Genomic DNA, 18,472 nt, shown 5'->3' with positions numbered 1-18,472 from the left:
AGAAGTGCTATTAACAATAATAATTTATTATTTACTTACCTACCGCTCATGCCGAAAATCAGGCCTGTGTTACCTATTGAATCTACACAACCGATATCCGGTAATGATGGTATTATATTTTTTTGTATCCTCTAGTTTACTGATGAGGTGCTGTCCAAGTACAGCTTTACCTTCACAATATAATGTCTAATGATGGTATATTGAAATACTTTTGTTATGTTGGTTATCCATGAAACGACAAAAGATATATAGTCATTTCTTTTAACAAAAAAATGAAGTCCCAAACAGACTATATATATGAAAGACAAGGTTGTCAGATGTCTAGGTGTTTATAGTTTATAGTGTAAATAAAAGCACAACATTATTTTATAACAGTTTATAGTACATATAAACGCACAACATTCTTTTAAATAAATATTCGTTGGAAGCAATTTATTAAATCCTTATTAATGGTTATCAAAATAAAGTAAACAGGGGCAATATATAACATAATATTATACTTTTCTGTCGGTATGAGTAATGTTGTATTTTCTTAAAGGTACTGGCAACCCTCCAGAAACAAACTTTGATACCTTAATACCAATTTTGAAAATATTCTCCCCTGAAACGGTAAGACAAAATGTTTTACCATTTTAGTTGGTTGATCTTGTACACACGGTCCTCTTTTAATCTTACAGTTGTAATTAGATGGCACACATTACAACATTATGACACACTGTTCCCTTTGGAACTACTGTATGATACATCCTAGATTTTCTACAATTTTGTCTTAAACCTCTTTGGAATTTTAACCAAACATTTAAGGGAGACTAGGCATGGATGATCGTCTACAAATGATCCTTATTTGGTGCCGATCAGGTGAAAAGTATGACCCCAAGAGTCAATCTTTGATTCTGATTAGCAAATTAAAAAGGTTCACATGAAACTTAAGGACAAAATCTTTTAAACTTTATAGAGGATTTGGGGAAAAAACGTATATAGCTAAAATTTTCAGAAGTTATATTCTCTTTAATTCGGGGAAGGGACTTTCATTGTAAATATAGGTTGATTTCCATGGTCGTAATGAAATATAGATACTAACCACTTGGGGAAAAATAGATGTTTTAATTTCAATATTGTTTTTTAGCAGTGGGGGTTAATATTCCTGTTTGTTATGCGATGTAAGATAATTTCAACGTATTTTGATACATGAGAGACATTTCAGCGTATGTTATTTTTGTGGGGGTTAATAAGGGATGTGTTAAGAAAACTTCCCCCCTCTTTTCAAACTACATGAAGTAAGTTCATGCACTAACTGAAAATTATTGTCGAGCAGTCCAATAAAAAATCTTGTTTACCACTTTAATATTCATAAATTTCCATAAAAGGTGTAAATAAAACTACATAAGAAATGTGGAATTTTACAAAGTGGATGAGGTCATTTATGGTATTACACAACTAAAAGGCTTTCAATATTACCAAAGAAGACATATACAAGTTGTAGGGGACAACGCATACAAAATTTAATTAATAATATTTTATTTTTGATCTGTACAATTATTTTAAAATACCAATGCCGATATTTGATGGTCAACAGGTTTAAAACAAAATCAAAACTAGATTAATAAAGCTGTACAAAAGAAAGACCATTTTGATTTAGTATTGTAACAATAACACCTTGTGAACGCAACTCTCTCATACTCAGTAGGATTGTTTGCCATTTTAAGTGTTGACCATGTTATACCATCATTTTGATTTTACCATGTTTACGGAAGTGATGGCACTCTAATTTTAGTATTGTGCCATTAATACCAAGTCTGAGCCCAACTGCTCAATACCGTTTTACTGAAAGCTTTCGTACGTATATATATGGTAGAATTAGTAGTAATCAAGTATCACGTATCACTTTGATGATTTTTTATATGTCCAAACTAGGGGCATTATGTTTTTCGGTCTTTGCGTCCGTCGTACCGTCCGTCCGTCTATCCCGCTTCAGCATAAATCTTTTGCTCAAAGAAGTTTTTGATGAAGTTGAAGTCCAAACAACTTGAAACTAAGTACACATGTTACCTATGATATGATCGTTATATTTGTAATGCAAATAAGAGTTTTTGTCCCAATTTCATGTTCCAAAGGATAGTGCGAATGGGGCATCCGTTTACTATGGACACATTCTTGTATAGTATTGTGACAAAATCACCTTGAATGTAAAGGCAACTCATTTGAGTCCGTTTAACACGAAGCTCTCATATAGTTTTGTAGAATTGTTTGCCATCAATGATTCATGAGTAATTGACCATACAGTACTGCCATTTGAATTCGATCACTTTTACAGGAGTTAACTTACTGGACTTTTGTAACAACAACACCTTGTGATCGCAACTCTGAGACCGTTTGACAGAAAAGTCTTGGTACTTTCATTAACTGGATTTTTGTGACAAAAATGTCGGTTATTGATTTGGGGATGTACGGCGGGCGGCCGGGCTGTCGGGCGGGCGGGCGGGCGGGCGGCAATCAAATGTTGTCCGTGCATTAACTCATGAACCGTTCAACCAAAGCTTTTAAAATTTTAATATGTTGTTACTGACAACTAAATGAAGGTCAAGTTCAATAATGGCGATTTTGACTTTTACCGTTCAGGAGTTATGGTTGTTAAAAGATTGAAAAATGGAGTTTCCAGGCGTTTCCGTGCATTTCCGCATGAACTGTTCTACCAAAGCTTCCCAAATTTTAATATGTTGTTACCGATGACAAAATGGAGGTCAAGTTCAATAATGACGATTTTGACTTTTACCGTTCAGCAGCTATGGTTCTTGAAAGATTGAAAAATGGTGTTTCCAGTCGTGTCCGTGCATTTTCTCATGAACCATTCAACCAAAGCTTTTGAAATTTTTATATGTTGTTACTGATGACAAAATAGAGGTCAAGTTCAATAATGACGATTTTTACCGTTCAGGAGTTATGGTTCTTGAAAGATTGAAAAATTGAGTTTCCAGTCGTGTCCGTGCATTTACACATCAACTGTTCTACCAAAGCTCCCCAAATTTTAATATATTGTTACAGATGACAAAATGGAGGTCAAGTTCAATAATGACGATTTTGACTTTTACCGTTCAGGAGCTATGGTTCTTGAAAGATTGAAAAATGGTGTTTCCAGTCGTGTCCTTGCATTTTCTCATGAACCATTCAACCAAAGCTTTTGAAATTTTTATATGTTGTTACTGATGACAAAATAGAGGTCAAGTTCAATAATGACGATTTTTACAGTTCAGGAGTTATGGTTCTTAAAAGATCGTAAAATGGCGTTTCCATTCACGTTGTTGCATTTACTCATGAACCATTCAATCTAAGCTTTTCAAATTTAATATGTTGATACTGACTACAAAATGGAGGTCAAATTTGTCAATTTTGATATTGACGATTTTTACTTTCACCATTTATCAGTAATGGTTCTTGTGATATTGCCAGGACACAAATAAATGTTAATAAATCCGGTTTGCTGTCGTTGTGACAGCCTCTTGTATTTTACTTCTCTTGTATAACAGTTTGACAAATTAATGATGCAAATAAATATTACAAATTATATATCATCCAAACAAAGATAAAAGAAAAAAACATCAAGATAACATGAATTCAAAATGATAGTGAGTTGAAAGAAAACAGATGATGTAATGTTTATACTGTAAGAAGATAAACATCCGAGGCATAATAAAATTCTATTTTGATAGTTGACCATTTTGAAAATTGAGTTTTAGATAGCATACAATTTATTGTGGATTCACTGTTCTTAGTGGGATTCTATTTTTGCTGGTGAACCATACTATGAAGTGTGTAATTATACAGTACAACATACTATATAAATTGAGGATGTCAAATGTAACAATTTAATTAGACCTTGGTATCATCAGATGACACCTAGTTATCTTGATAGTCTGAGATGACACTGAATAACCTTGATAGTGTCAGATGACATTAAAGACAATTGTTAGTGCCTTGTGATACATTGTAACCTTGATAGTGTCAGATGACATTAAAGACAATTGTTAGTGCCCTGTGACACCTTGTAACCTTGATAGTGTCAGATGACATTAAAGACAATTGTTAGTGCCCAGTGACACCTTGTAACCTTGATAGTGTCAGATGACATTAAATAACATTGTTAGTGCCCAGTGACACCTTGTAACCTTGATAGAGTCAGATAACATTAAATAACATTGTTAGTGCCCTGAGACACCTTATAACCTTGATAGTGTCAGATAACATTAATAAACATTGTTAGTGCCCAATGACACCTTTTAACCTTGATAGTGTCAGATAACATTGATTAACATTGTTAGTGCCCAGTGACACCTTGTAACCTTGATAGTGTCAGATGACATTAAATAGCATTGTTAGTGCCCAATGACATCTTATAACCTTGATAGTGTCAGATAACATTAATTAACATTGTTAGTGCCCTGTGAAAGTGTCAGATGACATTAAATAACATTGTTAGTGCCCAATGACATTAAATAACGACATTAAATAACATTGTTAGTGCCCAATGACACCTTATAACCTTGATCGTGTCAGATGACATTAAATAACATTGTTCAGTCAAGAGTGTAACTTTAACAAGTTATCAGAGAAAAATAACATGCATGTGTTATTACAGACACTTGCATGAGTCTACTCCATTTTCCTTTGTCTGTAGTAACATATCTTTGTTATCAGTTAAATATATCGTAAATATTTTATCTTTTGTGGGCACTTGGGAATTCTTGAAACTTTGCGCAGTAGCTTAATATATTACCTTGATAACTAATTTTCTAATTCCATTAATACAATTTTGATCAACCATAGTAAATCAATGATACAAGGCCTTTAAGGGAAAATTAAGCTGTAATAACAAGGCTTAGTTATTAAAGGCATGTAACTTATTATATGAGAGTAAATGAGACACTTGGGAATTACTTGGAATCTTGCGGAGTGCCTCATTACAAGTTCTGATCATCATTTCTTACAATGAATTGAAATACACTGTGATATATTTCTGAGCAAAGGCTTAAAAGAGATGTAGAGAAGCTGTAATAACACCCTTCGGCTTTGGTTATTGCAGGAATATATTTTCTGTAATAACATAGGTGTACTATGCATGATTGGTAAACTATGAACTGCTATATCTTTGCAAAGTTTAGTATACATAAAGAACATTATAATATCAATAGAACTTGTGAAAAATTTAACAAAATAAAGTTTGTATATTGTCACCTTGAAACATGTAACATACATATGTTATTACAGTATTTTGATATTTTAGCCCACAATAACGACATGTTTGTTAATTTCTCTAATAACTTATTTAAGTTAGACCCTTGACTGTTGTTAGTGCCTGATGACACCTTGTAAATTGATAGATTCAGCTGACTCTTATTGACTTAATTATGTTGTTAGTGTTAGATAACATTTTGTAATGTTTATAGTGTCAGATGAGACCTTGTAACCTTGATGCTGCACTAGTTGAATTATACGAATCAAACATGGCACATAGTTGAAACATTTGTCTAGCAAAGTTTGTCTCACCCAATAACTGATGAGCAATACCACAAAACAGTGGTGAACATGTGAAAATTATATCTGCTTGTAAACTTGGATATGTTACTGTTGATTTAAGCAGTTGTAGAAAATGTCTGCATGATGTTATGTCTTGTCCATGGTAGTAACATAGGAAGCTAAGGAAATATGCAAATCCTATTGGATGATACGTTGCATGGTTGTTTGTAACATCTACATCTACTCGTAACTCTTGTGAAATTATTGATGACTTATCATAAAATTGTAGAGGAAAAATTGTTAATGTTTTATATATCGTATAAAGCTTTTCTTTCTTCATCAGATTCAGCTCCTGTTTTTGGAAATGATTTAATATGTCCTCAGTCGTGGTCAATACAGTATAAAATTTCTCATCTGTGTATTTCTGCAATGTATAATTTACTACGGATAATGAGGCAACATAGTTTTTGTGCACATAGAAGAAAGATGCTAATGTCAGCCATCCTGATACTGCATCTGAATTAACACCAATCAATAAATGGCTCAAATCAAATTTATACTTCAAGTATTGTTTTTTGTTTTCTGAGCTATAGCGATGTTTTGAAGTATCTAGAGTAAACTTACATGCGTTTGATAAATGTATAGCAAATAGTCCTCTAGATAAACCTGTTCTAGAACTATGTAGAAAATGATATAGTAGATGCATATTCTTTATACTTGGAACATAAGAAAATGTTTCTGGTATTATTCTGATAACTCCAAAAGATTCTGGGATATGGAAGGACAGTCTTGGATAATCTTGAAGGGTCTCAGAAGACTTGAAACAGTTTATTCCTTGTTCATTTAAATTCTTAAGTATGGTGATTAATTTTTCTTTGTTCATCACATTGAACCGTGCACAGAAAAAGTTATTATCAGAAATAAAATAATGTGGCAAGATTGAATATTTTACACAGTACAGCAGTCTTTGTAAACATGACAGAAAACATGTTATGATATTATAAGGTTTCCATAAATTTTGGTCTGTTTCTTCTGAAATCCAAAACATAAGTGTTTTCAAGAAGTATGAACACAATAAACCTTTCAAATCTTCATGTTTCTCTACTATTTCCTTTAAAGGGAAACTTCGCAAAAAAATCAAAAATTGATATTATGTTCATTCTGTATAAGAATGCTCAAATTCATAGATATTAAAGTTTTATTCCGCTAGATAAGCGATCACCATCGATTTTAAATTTAGAGTATCAATTCTCTGCGATCCGCCATTTTGTCTTCTTTCCCGATTAATAAAAACGATATGTCTATAAACCACAAAGAAACAAAACTACAGTAACCGATGTAGTCGTAATTGCGTGTCGATATCTTGTCAATCGTACGGTTGTTTTATCCGACTAACTAACTTGATACGAAAAATATTCTTACTTTTTTTAAATTACCATGGTCTGTTGTTTTTAAACTGTTGATATTGGAATTAGGTTTTTAACAAAGCATAGCATAATAATTGCGTGTGACTGAATGAATATGTAAAAAAATTTCTGCTACGGAAAATGAAATTCGCCATTCTAGATTTTCATTGACAGATCCTTTGCAGCCTATTGGCACAAATAACACACCGCAAGATATTATTTTGGAAATGATTTCAGGTGAAGGCCATGTAGATCGAGATCTACTAACCCATGGCTGTGCCTGAAATATCCATCGGTCACATTTCAGGCAAAATGCTATATCCAAAGCACCATTTATATCAGATATACATGGTCCATGAATATTTGTAAACACTGTTGCAATTTTGGGAGGATAAATCGACAAATGGACTAGTTTGTAATTTTCACTCGAAAACATATATCCAAGGTGAGTTCTTTGCCACTTGTTTTTGAAAGATGGCAGCAAAAAATGAAAATAATTAGGCAGGCGTAATTGTGTAAAACATGGTAGGGTCTCCTCAGTGTTCATAATTAAAGGAATAAACGGACCATCAAAAACAGCCTCTTTTTCAGATTGATATACCTTAAAGAAAGGATCAATACCCATTAGATCAAAATCACTGCTTTTGAAATAAAGGCCTTCCCCTTTACTTCCACTTGTTATGTTTTTAAAAATATCTGTTTGTCCCATATCAATCATAGTTGTAGTTAATCTTCTAATTTTCACGACTTCCTCAGATCCAATCTTTGAGCAAAGGTATTTGTAAAAGTTTAAAGATTCATATTCTTCTGTGGACATTCCTGCCATTTTCTGCATATCAGTCTACAAAATAAATAACCATTAATCCTAGAAAAAAGTAACAACAAACTTCTTATTTTTATTATTTTACAATACTTTTGCTCATTATCCATCTATTTCATGTAGCAGAGAGAAATATCTTTATTACCGGTAAAAGTGGGAGGTTGAGATAGCTATTAAACTTTATAGTTTTTGACAAGCAATAATCACTCAATTTTTTTTTAAGTTCGAAAATCAATTACAATGTAAAGGACTGCTTCTGAAGTTATCGAGATCAACTGAGTTTGATAGGTTTTGACCTTAATCTGGTAGATTAGTGTCACAGAATTTCAGTACCCTGTATTTATGTTTGTGCCCCTCCTTTTGATAGATACCTACTTTGTGTTCATTAGTATTCGTTGTATACCAATTTTTTGAGGATTATGTGGGTACAGGAAAACCATGACTTAAAATGTTGAACAAAATACAAATTTTGAGAAGGAATATATGTAGACTTTGCCAAAACAACAAACTTAAATATCTTTAAAAAATGCAACTTTTCCTTTGATGAATTAATGAATATCTTGGAAAAGTAAAAATATCAACACAATTAAACACGAAATTAGTTTAAATATCTAAATTTCTTACCATTAATTCTTTCTCCGCCATTTTCTATATTAATTATTGTCTTCTCCTGTTTTTTGCAGGCTCAATAAGATCAACAAACTGCAAACAACTTTTCTTTGGCTTGGGTACACACATTGTCAATTTTTTGAAAGAAAATTATTGATTATATATCATGTATATAGTGACTTTGAAACAATGCAATGAACTGTTAAAACAATGGAAAGTTTGAAGTTGTTGAGAACATAAAAACTGAAACTAAAATGGCAGTTTTTTTTTAATTTTTTTGCTAAATAGAAGACTTAGAAAACAATCATGAGTATAAGTATCAGTATTTCATAAGGAAAAACAATTGTTTCTTGATTTTATCTTTTACTTTCTTAAGTGTCAGTTTCCTTGAAATGAACTCAGCTACTTGATATGATAAGGAAATTTACGCCTTTTTGTCTTTAAATCTTCCTCGTTGAAATGATACATAATTGGGCAATGAGTGTACGTTCTAAATGGAATTTTCAAATAAATTTCCAGATTCAATTTTGAATTAAGCAGGCTAAGTGTTTTGGGTTGAAATGGCTTGAAGGGCCTGAGAAATTTTAGATTTCAAAGAAATGTAAGAATAAGCAGATATAGAAAAAGTATGTAAACAAACAATTTTTATGTATTATGTATATCAAAACTGAATCAATTTTTGATTTAAGACGCAAGATGGACATGGCAACTTTAATAATGCTGGGGCATCTTTTGAATGGAGAAGGGGGATATTTTGAAAATAGTGGTGAATCTTTTGAGTGGGGATGGGTGGCAATATTTCAGAGAAATGAAAACCTTAACACCATGCAGTGATATTGTTTGCTTTAAATTAGTGAAGAATAAAGGCTTTTTCCCCTAGGAAAAAATCCCAATTTGAAGAAAAAAAAATGGCTTAAAATTATTTCCAAAAAGACAACTTTTTTCCCACACATTGCAGTCTCAGTAGTAATTGTGCATGAATACAAACCAAAAAACACTTATTTATACATTTTTAACCGGTTATTGATTTGGGGATGTACGTCGGGCAGTCGGGCGGTCGGGTAGGCGGCAAACACATGTTGTCCGTGCATTTACTCATGAACCGTTCATCCAAAGCTTTTAAAATTCCAACGAGTTTCAAGTTAGATAATCACATAGCATTCTATGTACCATCCGTAACTATTTTCTACATATTTCTAAAATTTACAAAACATGATAACACAAGACTGAATACAATTAAAATTTAGTCTTTCATTGTACCATAAAGTCACCTATGCTGCACATAAGTGTATTTATTATATACCTCAAAAAGTAGATTTAACGTTAGATCGTGGTATGACTCAGTACTGATAAGGTGTTTGATAAACTTCTGCGTGACTGATAACGATGACATGACGTAATATAGTTTAGGTAAGTGGGGTTAAAAAATGGGAAGATACAATTAAAATAGATGCAATCATATTTGCCAAAAGTGTAGAGTCATCAAATATTACCGTCACTGTCAATAATGTTTTTGGTTGCGCAATTTGAGCCATGCTTGTATTTTTTTTTTTTTTTTTTTTTTTTTTTTAACTTTTTCAAAAATATGCTTTTGTCCGGCAAACAAGACATTTAATTTTACCAAAAATATAAGTAATTAAGAAAACAAACGTAAGAATATAGCATGCCATTCAGTATGGAATGCATTCACTATTTATTATTAAAACTTTATAAACAAAGAAAGAAAAAAAAATCTTTTATTGTGCTGAGTGCCTTCGTGAATCTTTTGTTGCCTTTGTTCTTTTCATTTTTGAGATCTTATTTGATTTATTATCAGTGTGAAGGCAACTGCCTAGGACAACATTTAGCATCTCATTTTTATGACGAACTGAGAGAAGAAAATGCAAATAACTGCTCCCTTATACGAAAAAAAACAACAATTAAAAGCTATCTAATGCTTTCATCATAAAACCAAAAAGATATATTGGTTGATTTGTTGTTGTGTGTTTGCACAACGTCCAGTGGCAACTATTTCATGCATATTCAGGACATGGAGACACATAGTATCAATGTAAAAATCATCTTCCGAGTTGGGGAAAGTATTTGTGACTTTTACATTATGCATTGCATTTCTGAGATCAATCAAAATGAGTTACCTTTTACTATATTACCTTTTTTTTTTTTACTAAATTACAGGGAAAGAAATGCCCGTAGAAATTGTAGTCAAAGATGCATGCGTCACAGTAGGAGAAGGTCCTCACTGGGATGAAGCTTCCAAAACTCTGTACTATGTAGACATATATGCTAACAGTGTTTTCCGATGGAACTCCGTTACAAAGGAAGTACAAAAGATTACATTAGGTATGCCACGAACCGCTCAAACGGTTTGTCAAAGTACTAAAGTCAAAATGAGGAAAAATTTACTCAACGAGCACTTTTTGCGGATTTGGAATTTTTCACTCAGGATTTCAGGATGTTAACTAAGCGATATTTGTCTTTGCCAAGAAATAACATTTAGATGTTTGTTTTTTCACTAGAATTGTATGTGAAAAGCAAAAGGCGGATTATTTTCTACTTTTAAGGGAAGAAACTCTGTACGGTTAATTTTTAGATTAGTAATGGAATATTTTAATAAGAACGAGAGGTGATATAGTATATTCACCAATGAGACAGCAATACTTAAGACTAAAAGCCTGTTTTTAAGAAACCGTAAGAGATTATATTTTCAATAGTGAGAATTCATTTTAAAAAAAATTCTGCTCACTAGTATTGCACACTGTAAATGTTTCATTGCGAAAGATCAATATATGATGCTAGTATATAATGGTTTTATAATTATATTTACAGACAAAACAATAGGATTTGTAATACCGTCAAAAAAGGGTGGTGTTATAGTTGGTTTGGGAAAAACAATCTCTCGTCTTGATTGGGATAGCAAGAAAGTCACTGTTTTACATGAAGTGGATCAGGATAAACAGACCAGATTTAATGATGGAAAATGTGATGCCCATGGTCGGTTATGGGCAGGTTAGTACTAGTAACTGATTGGGTTCAGCATAAGATAAAGACAAAGGCAGTTACTTATATCGCAGTGTAATTTATATTTCTAACAAATTGCCCATTGTACGTTTTTAACAAAACATGACTATTTCCGATATTAGGAATCAAAAATATATATATTGGCATCAGGTTTTCAAAACTTGCTTCTTTGGGGAAAATGCCAACATTACAAGTTGCCTCAGTGCATAGCTTCCATTAATACTTATATATGAGTAACATGTTCAGATTCTTTATTAATCTACTTCTCATCGCGGATTTATATTTAGTCCTATAACAATATGGTTTATCACATATGGCATACGGTTGAAGTACACTTTAACATCACAACTATTCTTTATAGGTACAGTGGGCATGGAAAATCCACCAGGTATTATAGAGAAAGGTCAAGGTTCTTTGTATTCATTCGACACGGACGGATCTGTCAAAAAGCATTTAGAAAACCTGGACTGTGCTAATGGGTTAGCTTGGTCAGCTGACAACAAGTCCATGTACTTCATCGACTCCATCCCAAGATGTATTTATGTGTTCGACTATGACTTAAACAGTGGAACTATCAGTAAGTAAATTTGATAACGGGTATATCAGTCATGCTTTTTGGAAAGAGAGTACGTACTTGAATATCCTTCATTTACTGCCGAAAAAAATACTTGATAATTTATATCGAAATAAGATGTAGTGTTATTTGAGAATTGAATGCTTCTTTTTGTAACTTCATTTGCATGTAAAACCGTTGAACGAAGTACATTTTGTAAGAAGGGCGGAAGGAAGCACTTCGATGATTCTAAAAATGTGAGCACGGTCAACGCTTTTACAACCCAATGACGTTACAAAAAGAAGCATTCAATACTTACATTTGTAAGCTAGGATCATGAAAACACGATTTTTATCAAGTTTTTATTTCAATGATAAATTTTATTGTGTAATGAAGTTGATTAAGGAATAACGCGAGATTGCAGTGTAGCCAATCAAAATAACGTATTATAATGAAACATACATCTATTTAATGTAACTATAAGTAGATAGTACTATATACATATTATATAATTATCATACAATCTATACGACAGGGGTGAATGTGCAAACTTAATAAAGATTATGAATTTCATTTTTTGGTTTTATAATATTTTGAAAGCACATTGTGTATTCTTATGAAAAGAGCATACCAAAATAGATGTGTATTTGTAGTTCCTTTTTTGTGTTTAATTTTTGTTGTACGCTGGTATTGTCAGTTATTTTATTTGTGTTGATGATAAAGTCTTGTTAAACATTGAAACAGATAACCAAAATAAGTGCCCTTTACATGTACGTATGCGCGTATGTTTGTACTGATAAGTTTCTATATATATACTGTAATGCCCAATAAAGAAGGTAAAATTTGTCATCGCCTTATTTTCGTGTTTTTTACTTCTCCTGAACCGTTGTTAGTCTTTCGTTCTTTTGAGTTTTCTCGGCTATATGTCCTTCTTCACATTGTGGTCTTGATTTAACCTTCAGAATATTATTTTTATATAAGTCACACCAAATGATTAAAGAAATTATAATTAAGTTATAGTTATTGACCAAGCAAGTCGGTATATAGAATTTAATCTGCACAGCTCAGGTGACCCTTATTAACCAGAACGACGTAGGAGTTCGGGTTAAAGGGTCATCCTGAGCGCGTGCAGATTAAATTCTATATACCGATTTGATTGGCCAATAACTGTTTTAACACATGACGTCATAAATTTACGTGATTGTTTTAGATGTGGACGATATCCCGCAATCTACGGATCCTAGGAAAGTTTATTGTAGGGTAAAGAAAGGGAAAATACGACTTTCATTGGTAAGTTTTAAATTGATAACTTTTTTTTTATAGGTTTAGACTTATTGTAAAATTGCAATTTAATGGTAGTTTTTTTTTTAATGTTTCTATTCTATCTATTCCCATTTATTTTTTAATAAATGACGATTAAGACTTTGACAAATTGAGTACTTTCAAATCGTTGTATTAAAAAAAATCATAACTGAAAGGGTTATTGAGTTTAGATTAATTGCTTTTGAATTTCTTTCCACCAATGATATGCTTTAATAGAGAAAGATAAACCGAGGAAGAATTAGATGTTATATTTTAAATTTTAAATGTTGAATAAACAGAAAATACGTTTCTCTTTCCAATCTTTTACTCCCCCCTCCCCCAAATTTCTTTGTATCTACTGACACGTCCATCTAAATGAAGTCTGATTGATCTCTAGCTAATCTCCCTTTTTTTTAAACAAACTTAAATATGACCCCCTTTAAATTCGATCCAAAAATATGGGGAATAGATATTCAAGAAGTCGTTATAAATTCCATTGAATCTAATAAAAACTAGTCCAAATCAGATTTCTTTTATTCGGATATTCTTAGATACATTTCTTTTTTGGCGGAAGTTATCAAAAATTGTTTTAACTTTCTTTCTGACTTTAAAACAATGATTTAAGATTTATGTTGTACGCAAATGTACATTTTATGTTCAAGCTAAGTTGAAAAAAAGGAATGAGAAACCTTTTTTTTTCCTATTCTGAAACTACGATGTTTGTACAAAGTTCAGTTTTGTCGTAATTTCAAGGCAGATGGCGGATTCGGGGGTGGGGACGAACATGTCGTTCACCCTAGGATTGGACAAATTATCGTGTTTGCCTTAAAATCGTCAATATTGTTTTTAGTCTCGCTACGCTCGGTGATATATTTTTTAAATTTGATAGAATAACGCCCCTTTTAAAATCTAGGAACCACCCCTAAAGGTAAAAATAGATTTGAACTGTGCAGTATATCTGAGGTAGTTAATGCACACCTTTGCAGTGCATTATCCAGATTATAGCACAGTAAAAACACAGAGATTTTACCCATACTATGTGTTAACTTTAAAATAAATTTAGTTCTAAAATGTTTAATTAAGAGTAGATTTTCTAATTATAGGTATCATAAACTTTCTAAATTAAGACATGCTTCATTTTTATACGACCGCAAAATTTGAAAAAATTTTCGTCGTATAATGCTATCACGTTGGCATCGTCGTCTGCGTCGTCGTCGTCGTCGTCGTCGGCGTCCGAATACTTTTAGTTTTCGCACTCTAACTTTAGTAAAAGTGAATAGAAATCTATAACATTTTAACACAAGGTTTATGACCACAAAAGGAAGGTTGGGATTGATTTTGGGAGTTTTAGTCCCAACATTTTAGGAATTAGGGGCCAAAAAGGGCCCAAATAAGCATTTTCTTGGTTTTCGCACTATAACTTTAGTTTAAGTAAATAGAAATCTATGAAATTTTGACATAAGGTTTATGACCACAAAAGAAAGGTTGGGATTGATTTTGGGAGTTTTGGTTCCAACAGTTTAGGAATTAGGGGCCAAAAAAGGGCCCAAATAAGCATTATTCTTGGTTTTCGCACAATAACTTTAGTTTAAGTAAATAGAAATCAATGAAATTTAAACACAAGGTTTATGACCATAAAAGGAAGGTTGGTATTGATTTTGGGAGTTTTGGTCCCAACAGTTTAGGAATAAAGGGCCCAAAGGGTCCAGATTTAAACTTTGTTTGATTTTATCAAAAATTGAATAATTGGGGTTCTTTGATATGCCGAATCTAACTGTGTATGTAGATTCTTAATTTTTGGTCCCGTTTTCAAATTGGTCTACATTAAGGTCCAAAGGGTCCAAAATTAAACTTAGTTTGATTTTAACAAAAATGTAAATCCTTTGGGTTCTTTGATATGCTGAATCTAAAAATGTACTTAGATTTTTTATTATTGGCCCAGTTTTCAAGTTGGTCCAAATCGGGGTCCAAAATTAAACTTTGTTTGATTTCATCAAAAATTGAATAATTGGGGTTCTTTGATATGCCAAATCTAACTGTGTATGTAGATTCTTAATTTTTGGTCCCGTTTTAAAATTGGTTTACATTAACGTCCAAAGGGTCCAAAATTAAACTAAGTTTGATTTTAACAAAAATTGAATTCTTGGGCCTCTTTGATATGCTGAATCTAAACATGTACTTAGATTTTTGATTATGGACCCAGTTTTCAAGTTGGTCCAAATCAGGATCCAAAATTATTATATTAAGTATTGTGCAATAGCAACAAATTTTCAATTGCACAGTATTCAGCAATAGCAAGAAATCTTCAATTGCACAGTATTGTGCAATAGCAAGAAATCTTCAATTGCACAGTATTGTGCAATAGCAAATATTTTCAATTGCACAGTATTGCACAATAGCAAGAAATATCTAATTGCACAATATTGTGCAATAGCAAGAAATTCCAATTGGATTTCAATTGGAGTTATCTTTCTTTGTCCAGAATAGTAGTTGAATCAACTTAAATCATTGTTTTATACAATATACAATGTATATTCACGTTTACTACCAACTGATAGATTAAAACAATCTTTACCATTCAGTGATAACAAGTACTTTTTTTACATTTTAATATTTTATGATGTATTTAAATGAGTAGTTATTGTTGCAAACTTCATTAGAAATTTGAATTGAGATCAGTTTTGAAATAAAGGAAAGGGGGATGTGAAAAAAAATTGGAGGGTCAATTTTTTTCCTTTCAGATTTCATAAATAAAAAGAAAATTTCTTCAAACATTTTTTTGAGAGGATTAATATTCAACAGCATAGTGAATTGCTCAAAGGCAAACATTTTTTTTTAATTTCATTAGACCACATTCATTCTGTGTCAGAAACCTATGCTGTGTCAACTATTTAATCACAATCCAAATTTAGAGCTGAATCCAGCTTGAATGTTGTGTCCATACTTGCCCCAACCGTTCAGGGTTCAACCTCTGCGGTCGTATAAAGCTGCGCACTGCGGAGCATCTGGTTCAAAGTTGTTATCATAAACATCTTCTGCTGAAAGAAAGCCTGATCCTGTCAGTCTTTTAACATATGAACAAATGTTGGAATATGTTGTTAAAAACAATTTATTTGCACTTCACCTACCAAGATTTATATCTCTTAAAATATAAAGTGCATGTTTTATGAGAACTTTTGTTGTAAATTGCATGTTATGAATTTTTCAGTGCGTTTACGCCCAAGAAGTTCAAAATAATATAAGCTACACACAGACTATACATGCGTATTAAAAACGGATGGCATGTAGCAGTATGAAGGTCGTTTTATGTCTAATATAAATGGTTTGACACGTTTGCTAGATTAATGTGTTGCTGTTAATAGATATAAGACGATGTGGTGTAAGTACCAATGAGACGACTATCAATCCAAGTCTAATTGTGTAAAAAGGAAACAATCAGAGGTAAAAAAAGCGGCCTTCAACACAGAGCCTTGGCTCACACCGAACAACAAGCTGTAAAGGACCCCAAAACGACAGTAGTGAGTGTAAAACCATTAAAACAGGAAAACCGACGGCCTTATCTACTTAGTATATAAAAAAAACGAAAAACACTTATGAACCACACAAACAAACGACATCCACCGAATAACAGGTTCCTGACTTAGGAAAAGAGTTAGTTTGCATAGAAAGAGTAATGCGATATTATTTCGTTCGCATTTCATAGAGTTAGCCTTATAGTTCGATTGCACATGCTTGAGCGAAGTATTGCAACTATTGCACATTTAGAATTCGTTTTTGTTGTTCAGATGACCGAATTCTAATTCCTTATATGTTTGCTCTAGGTTAAACGAACCAGTTAAATTGGCCATGCCATTACTCATCAACTCCATAGGGCGGATTAAAATTTGGTACACTGAGAATTTTGCCAAAGTAAAGACAGTTAAAAACCACAAAGGCTACTTAAATGTAACTCATATACTCATATCAATTAATGAAGCCAATATGTTTAGGTTCACCAGAATAAAACAAATAGTCGTCCCCTAAATACTCCCAGAAAATTTGGGCATACATTTCTTCGCTTACGATACATTTTGTAAGGCACAATTTCTGTGTCGGTAATTAGCCAGATTTGCAATCCAGTTATAATTCAAATTAAATAAACGGTCGATATGAATAAAAACAAGTTTAAAGGAAGCTACGTTTTCGATTATTGTAACACACCCACCCATGTGACCTTTTCCAAGTATGGAGTTATTGTCAAAAATGGCATTTAAGTATGATAACAAGTAGTCATGTATCTCTGTTATAGAAAACCAACAGACACTGATCAAATTTGAACCAGGAACAGAGAGTATACTAGGAGTCCCTGATGGTATGACTATGGACACTGATGGAAAATTATGGGTTGCTTTTTTCTTTGGTGGACGAGTTGTTCAATTCGATCCTGACACAGGTTTGTAGAAAAATTATGAAGTAAGGGAAGAAACAATTATATAGGACATCAAAATAACAAGCACACTATAGAACAATATGAACTCTTATTAAGAAACAAATACTAGCACCCAACGAAAAGTTATCCACATATCATGTTAAAAAAACTTACAATAATGAAAACTAAAACTACGAAAGAGTTATATTTATTGAACCTTGATTAAAGATTTAAATTATTGCATTGATTATGTATATACATATAGGTATACGTTTCAGTAATAAAGTGTATTGACGTCTTATATGTATTCCCATGGGCACCAATTGAACCCATTTTAAAGCGGATTTGTTTCTGTAATGTTATAAACATAATTTATGTAGTATAACGTAATCAGAGATCAATATTTTAATTATATTGTAAACCTAACTCAGTAAAGATCCATCCAAATATCATGTAATTGATAAAAATGAAAGCACTTATCGCTACCCTTGCTTATATTACCAACTTAAACATAATTAAATTTTTGGCCCCAATTTCACAGTCCACTGAAGAATTGTTATGCTTGTATAGTTTATGATGCATTATTCTTTAAAGGTAAAAGTGTAAGTGTAATCCACATGCCAGCACACAGAACCTCATCTTGCTGTTTTGGAGGTACATATTACGACGAGATGTTCGTCACATGCAGTCGATACGGATGCCCTGAAGAAGAGTTATCAAAGTATCCATTGTCTGGATCTGTGTTTAAAGTGACTGATCTTGGAGCGAAAGGAAATCCTGCAGTTCAGTTTGAAGGATAGTTGAAAACATTATGTTGACCATATATTAACAAGTCAATTACAATA

General features: G+C 32.3%; 2 protein-coding genes across 3 annotated transcripts in view; one reads left to right on the top strand and one right to left on the bottom strand.

The window, feature by feature from the left end:
* The window catches only part of LOC139481297 (regucalcin-like), a 23,414-nt gene extending 4,942 nt beyond the window's left edge, over positions 1 to 18,472 (top strand). The window contains exons 1-6 of one of the 2 annotated variants that reach the window (XM_071264496.1): positions 9,739 to 9,756; positions 10,522 to 10,686; positions 11,173 to 11,352; positions 11,726 to 11,941; positions 17,508 to 17,651; positions 18,222 to 18,472. In XM_071264496.1, the coding sequence (XP_071120597.1) occupies positions 10,530 to 10,686; positions 11,173 to 11,352; positions 11,726 to 11,941; positions 17,508 to 17,651; positions 18,222 to 18,427 (903 nt within the window). In that variant the 5' untranslated portion in view covers positions 9,739 to 9,756; positions 10,522 to 10,529 and the 3' untranslated portion in view covers positions 18,428 to 18,472. Of the gene's footprint in view, positions 1 to 9,738; positions 9,757 to 10,521; positions 10,687 to 11,172; positions 11,353 to 11,725; positions 11,942 to 17,507; positions 17,652 to 18,221 lie in introns of those variants that run through there. The other variant, XM_071264490.1, reaches the window with a different exon arrangement.
* On the bottom strand, positions 5,444 to 8,382 carry LOC139511711 (uncharacterized). Its single transcript, XM_071298784.1, has 3 exons — positions 8,362 to 8,382; positions 7,519 to 7,758; positions 5,444 to 6,622 (listed from the first exon to the last, which is right to left on the bottom strand). Exons 1-3 carry the CDS (start codon positions 8,380 to 8,382, stop codon positions 5,444 to 5,446), a joined length of 1,440 nt encoding a protein of 479 aa, XP_071154885.1.

This window comes from Mytilus edulis, chromosome 1, assembly GCF_963676685.1.
Source record: "Mytilus edulis chromosome 1, xbMytEdul2.2, whole genome shotgun sequence".
In the NCBI taxonomy this organism is placed as follows: Eukaryota; Metazoa; Mollusca; class Bivalvia; order Mytilida; family Mytilidae; genus Mytilus; species Mytilus edulis.
Note: the sequence above shows the minus strand (reverse complement) of the source record. Positions and strands in the feature narration are given on the sequence as shown.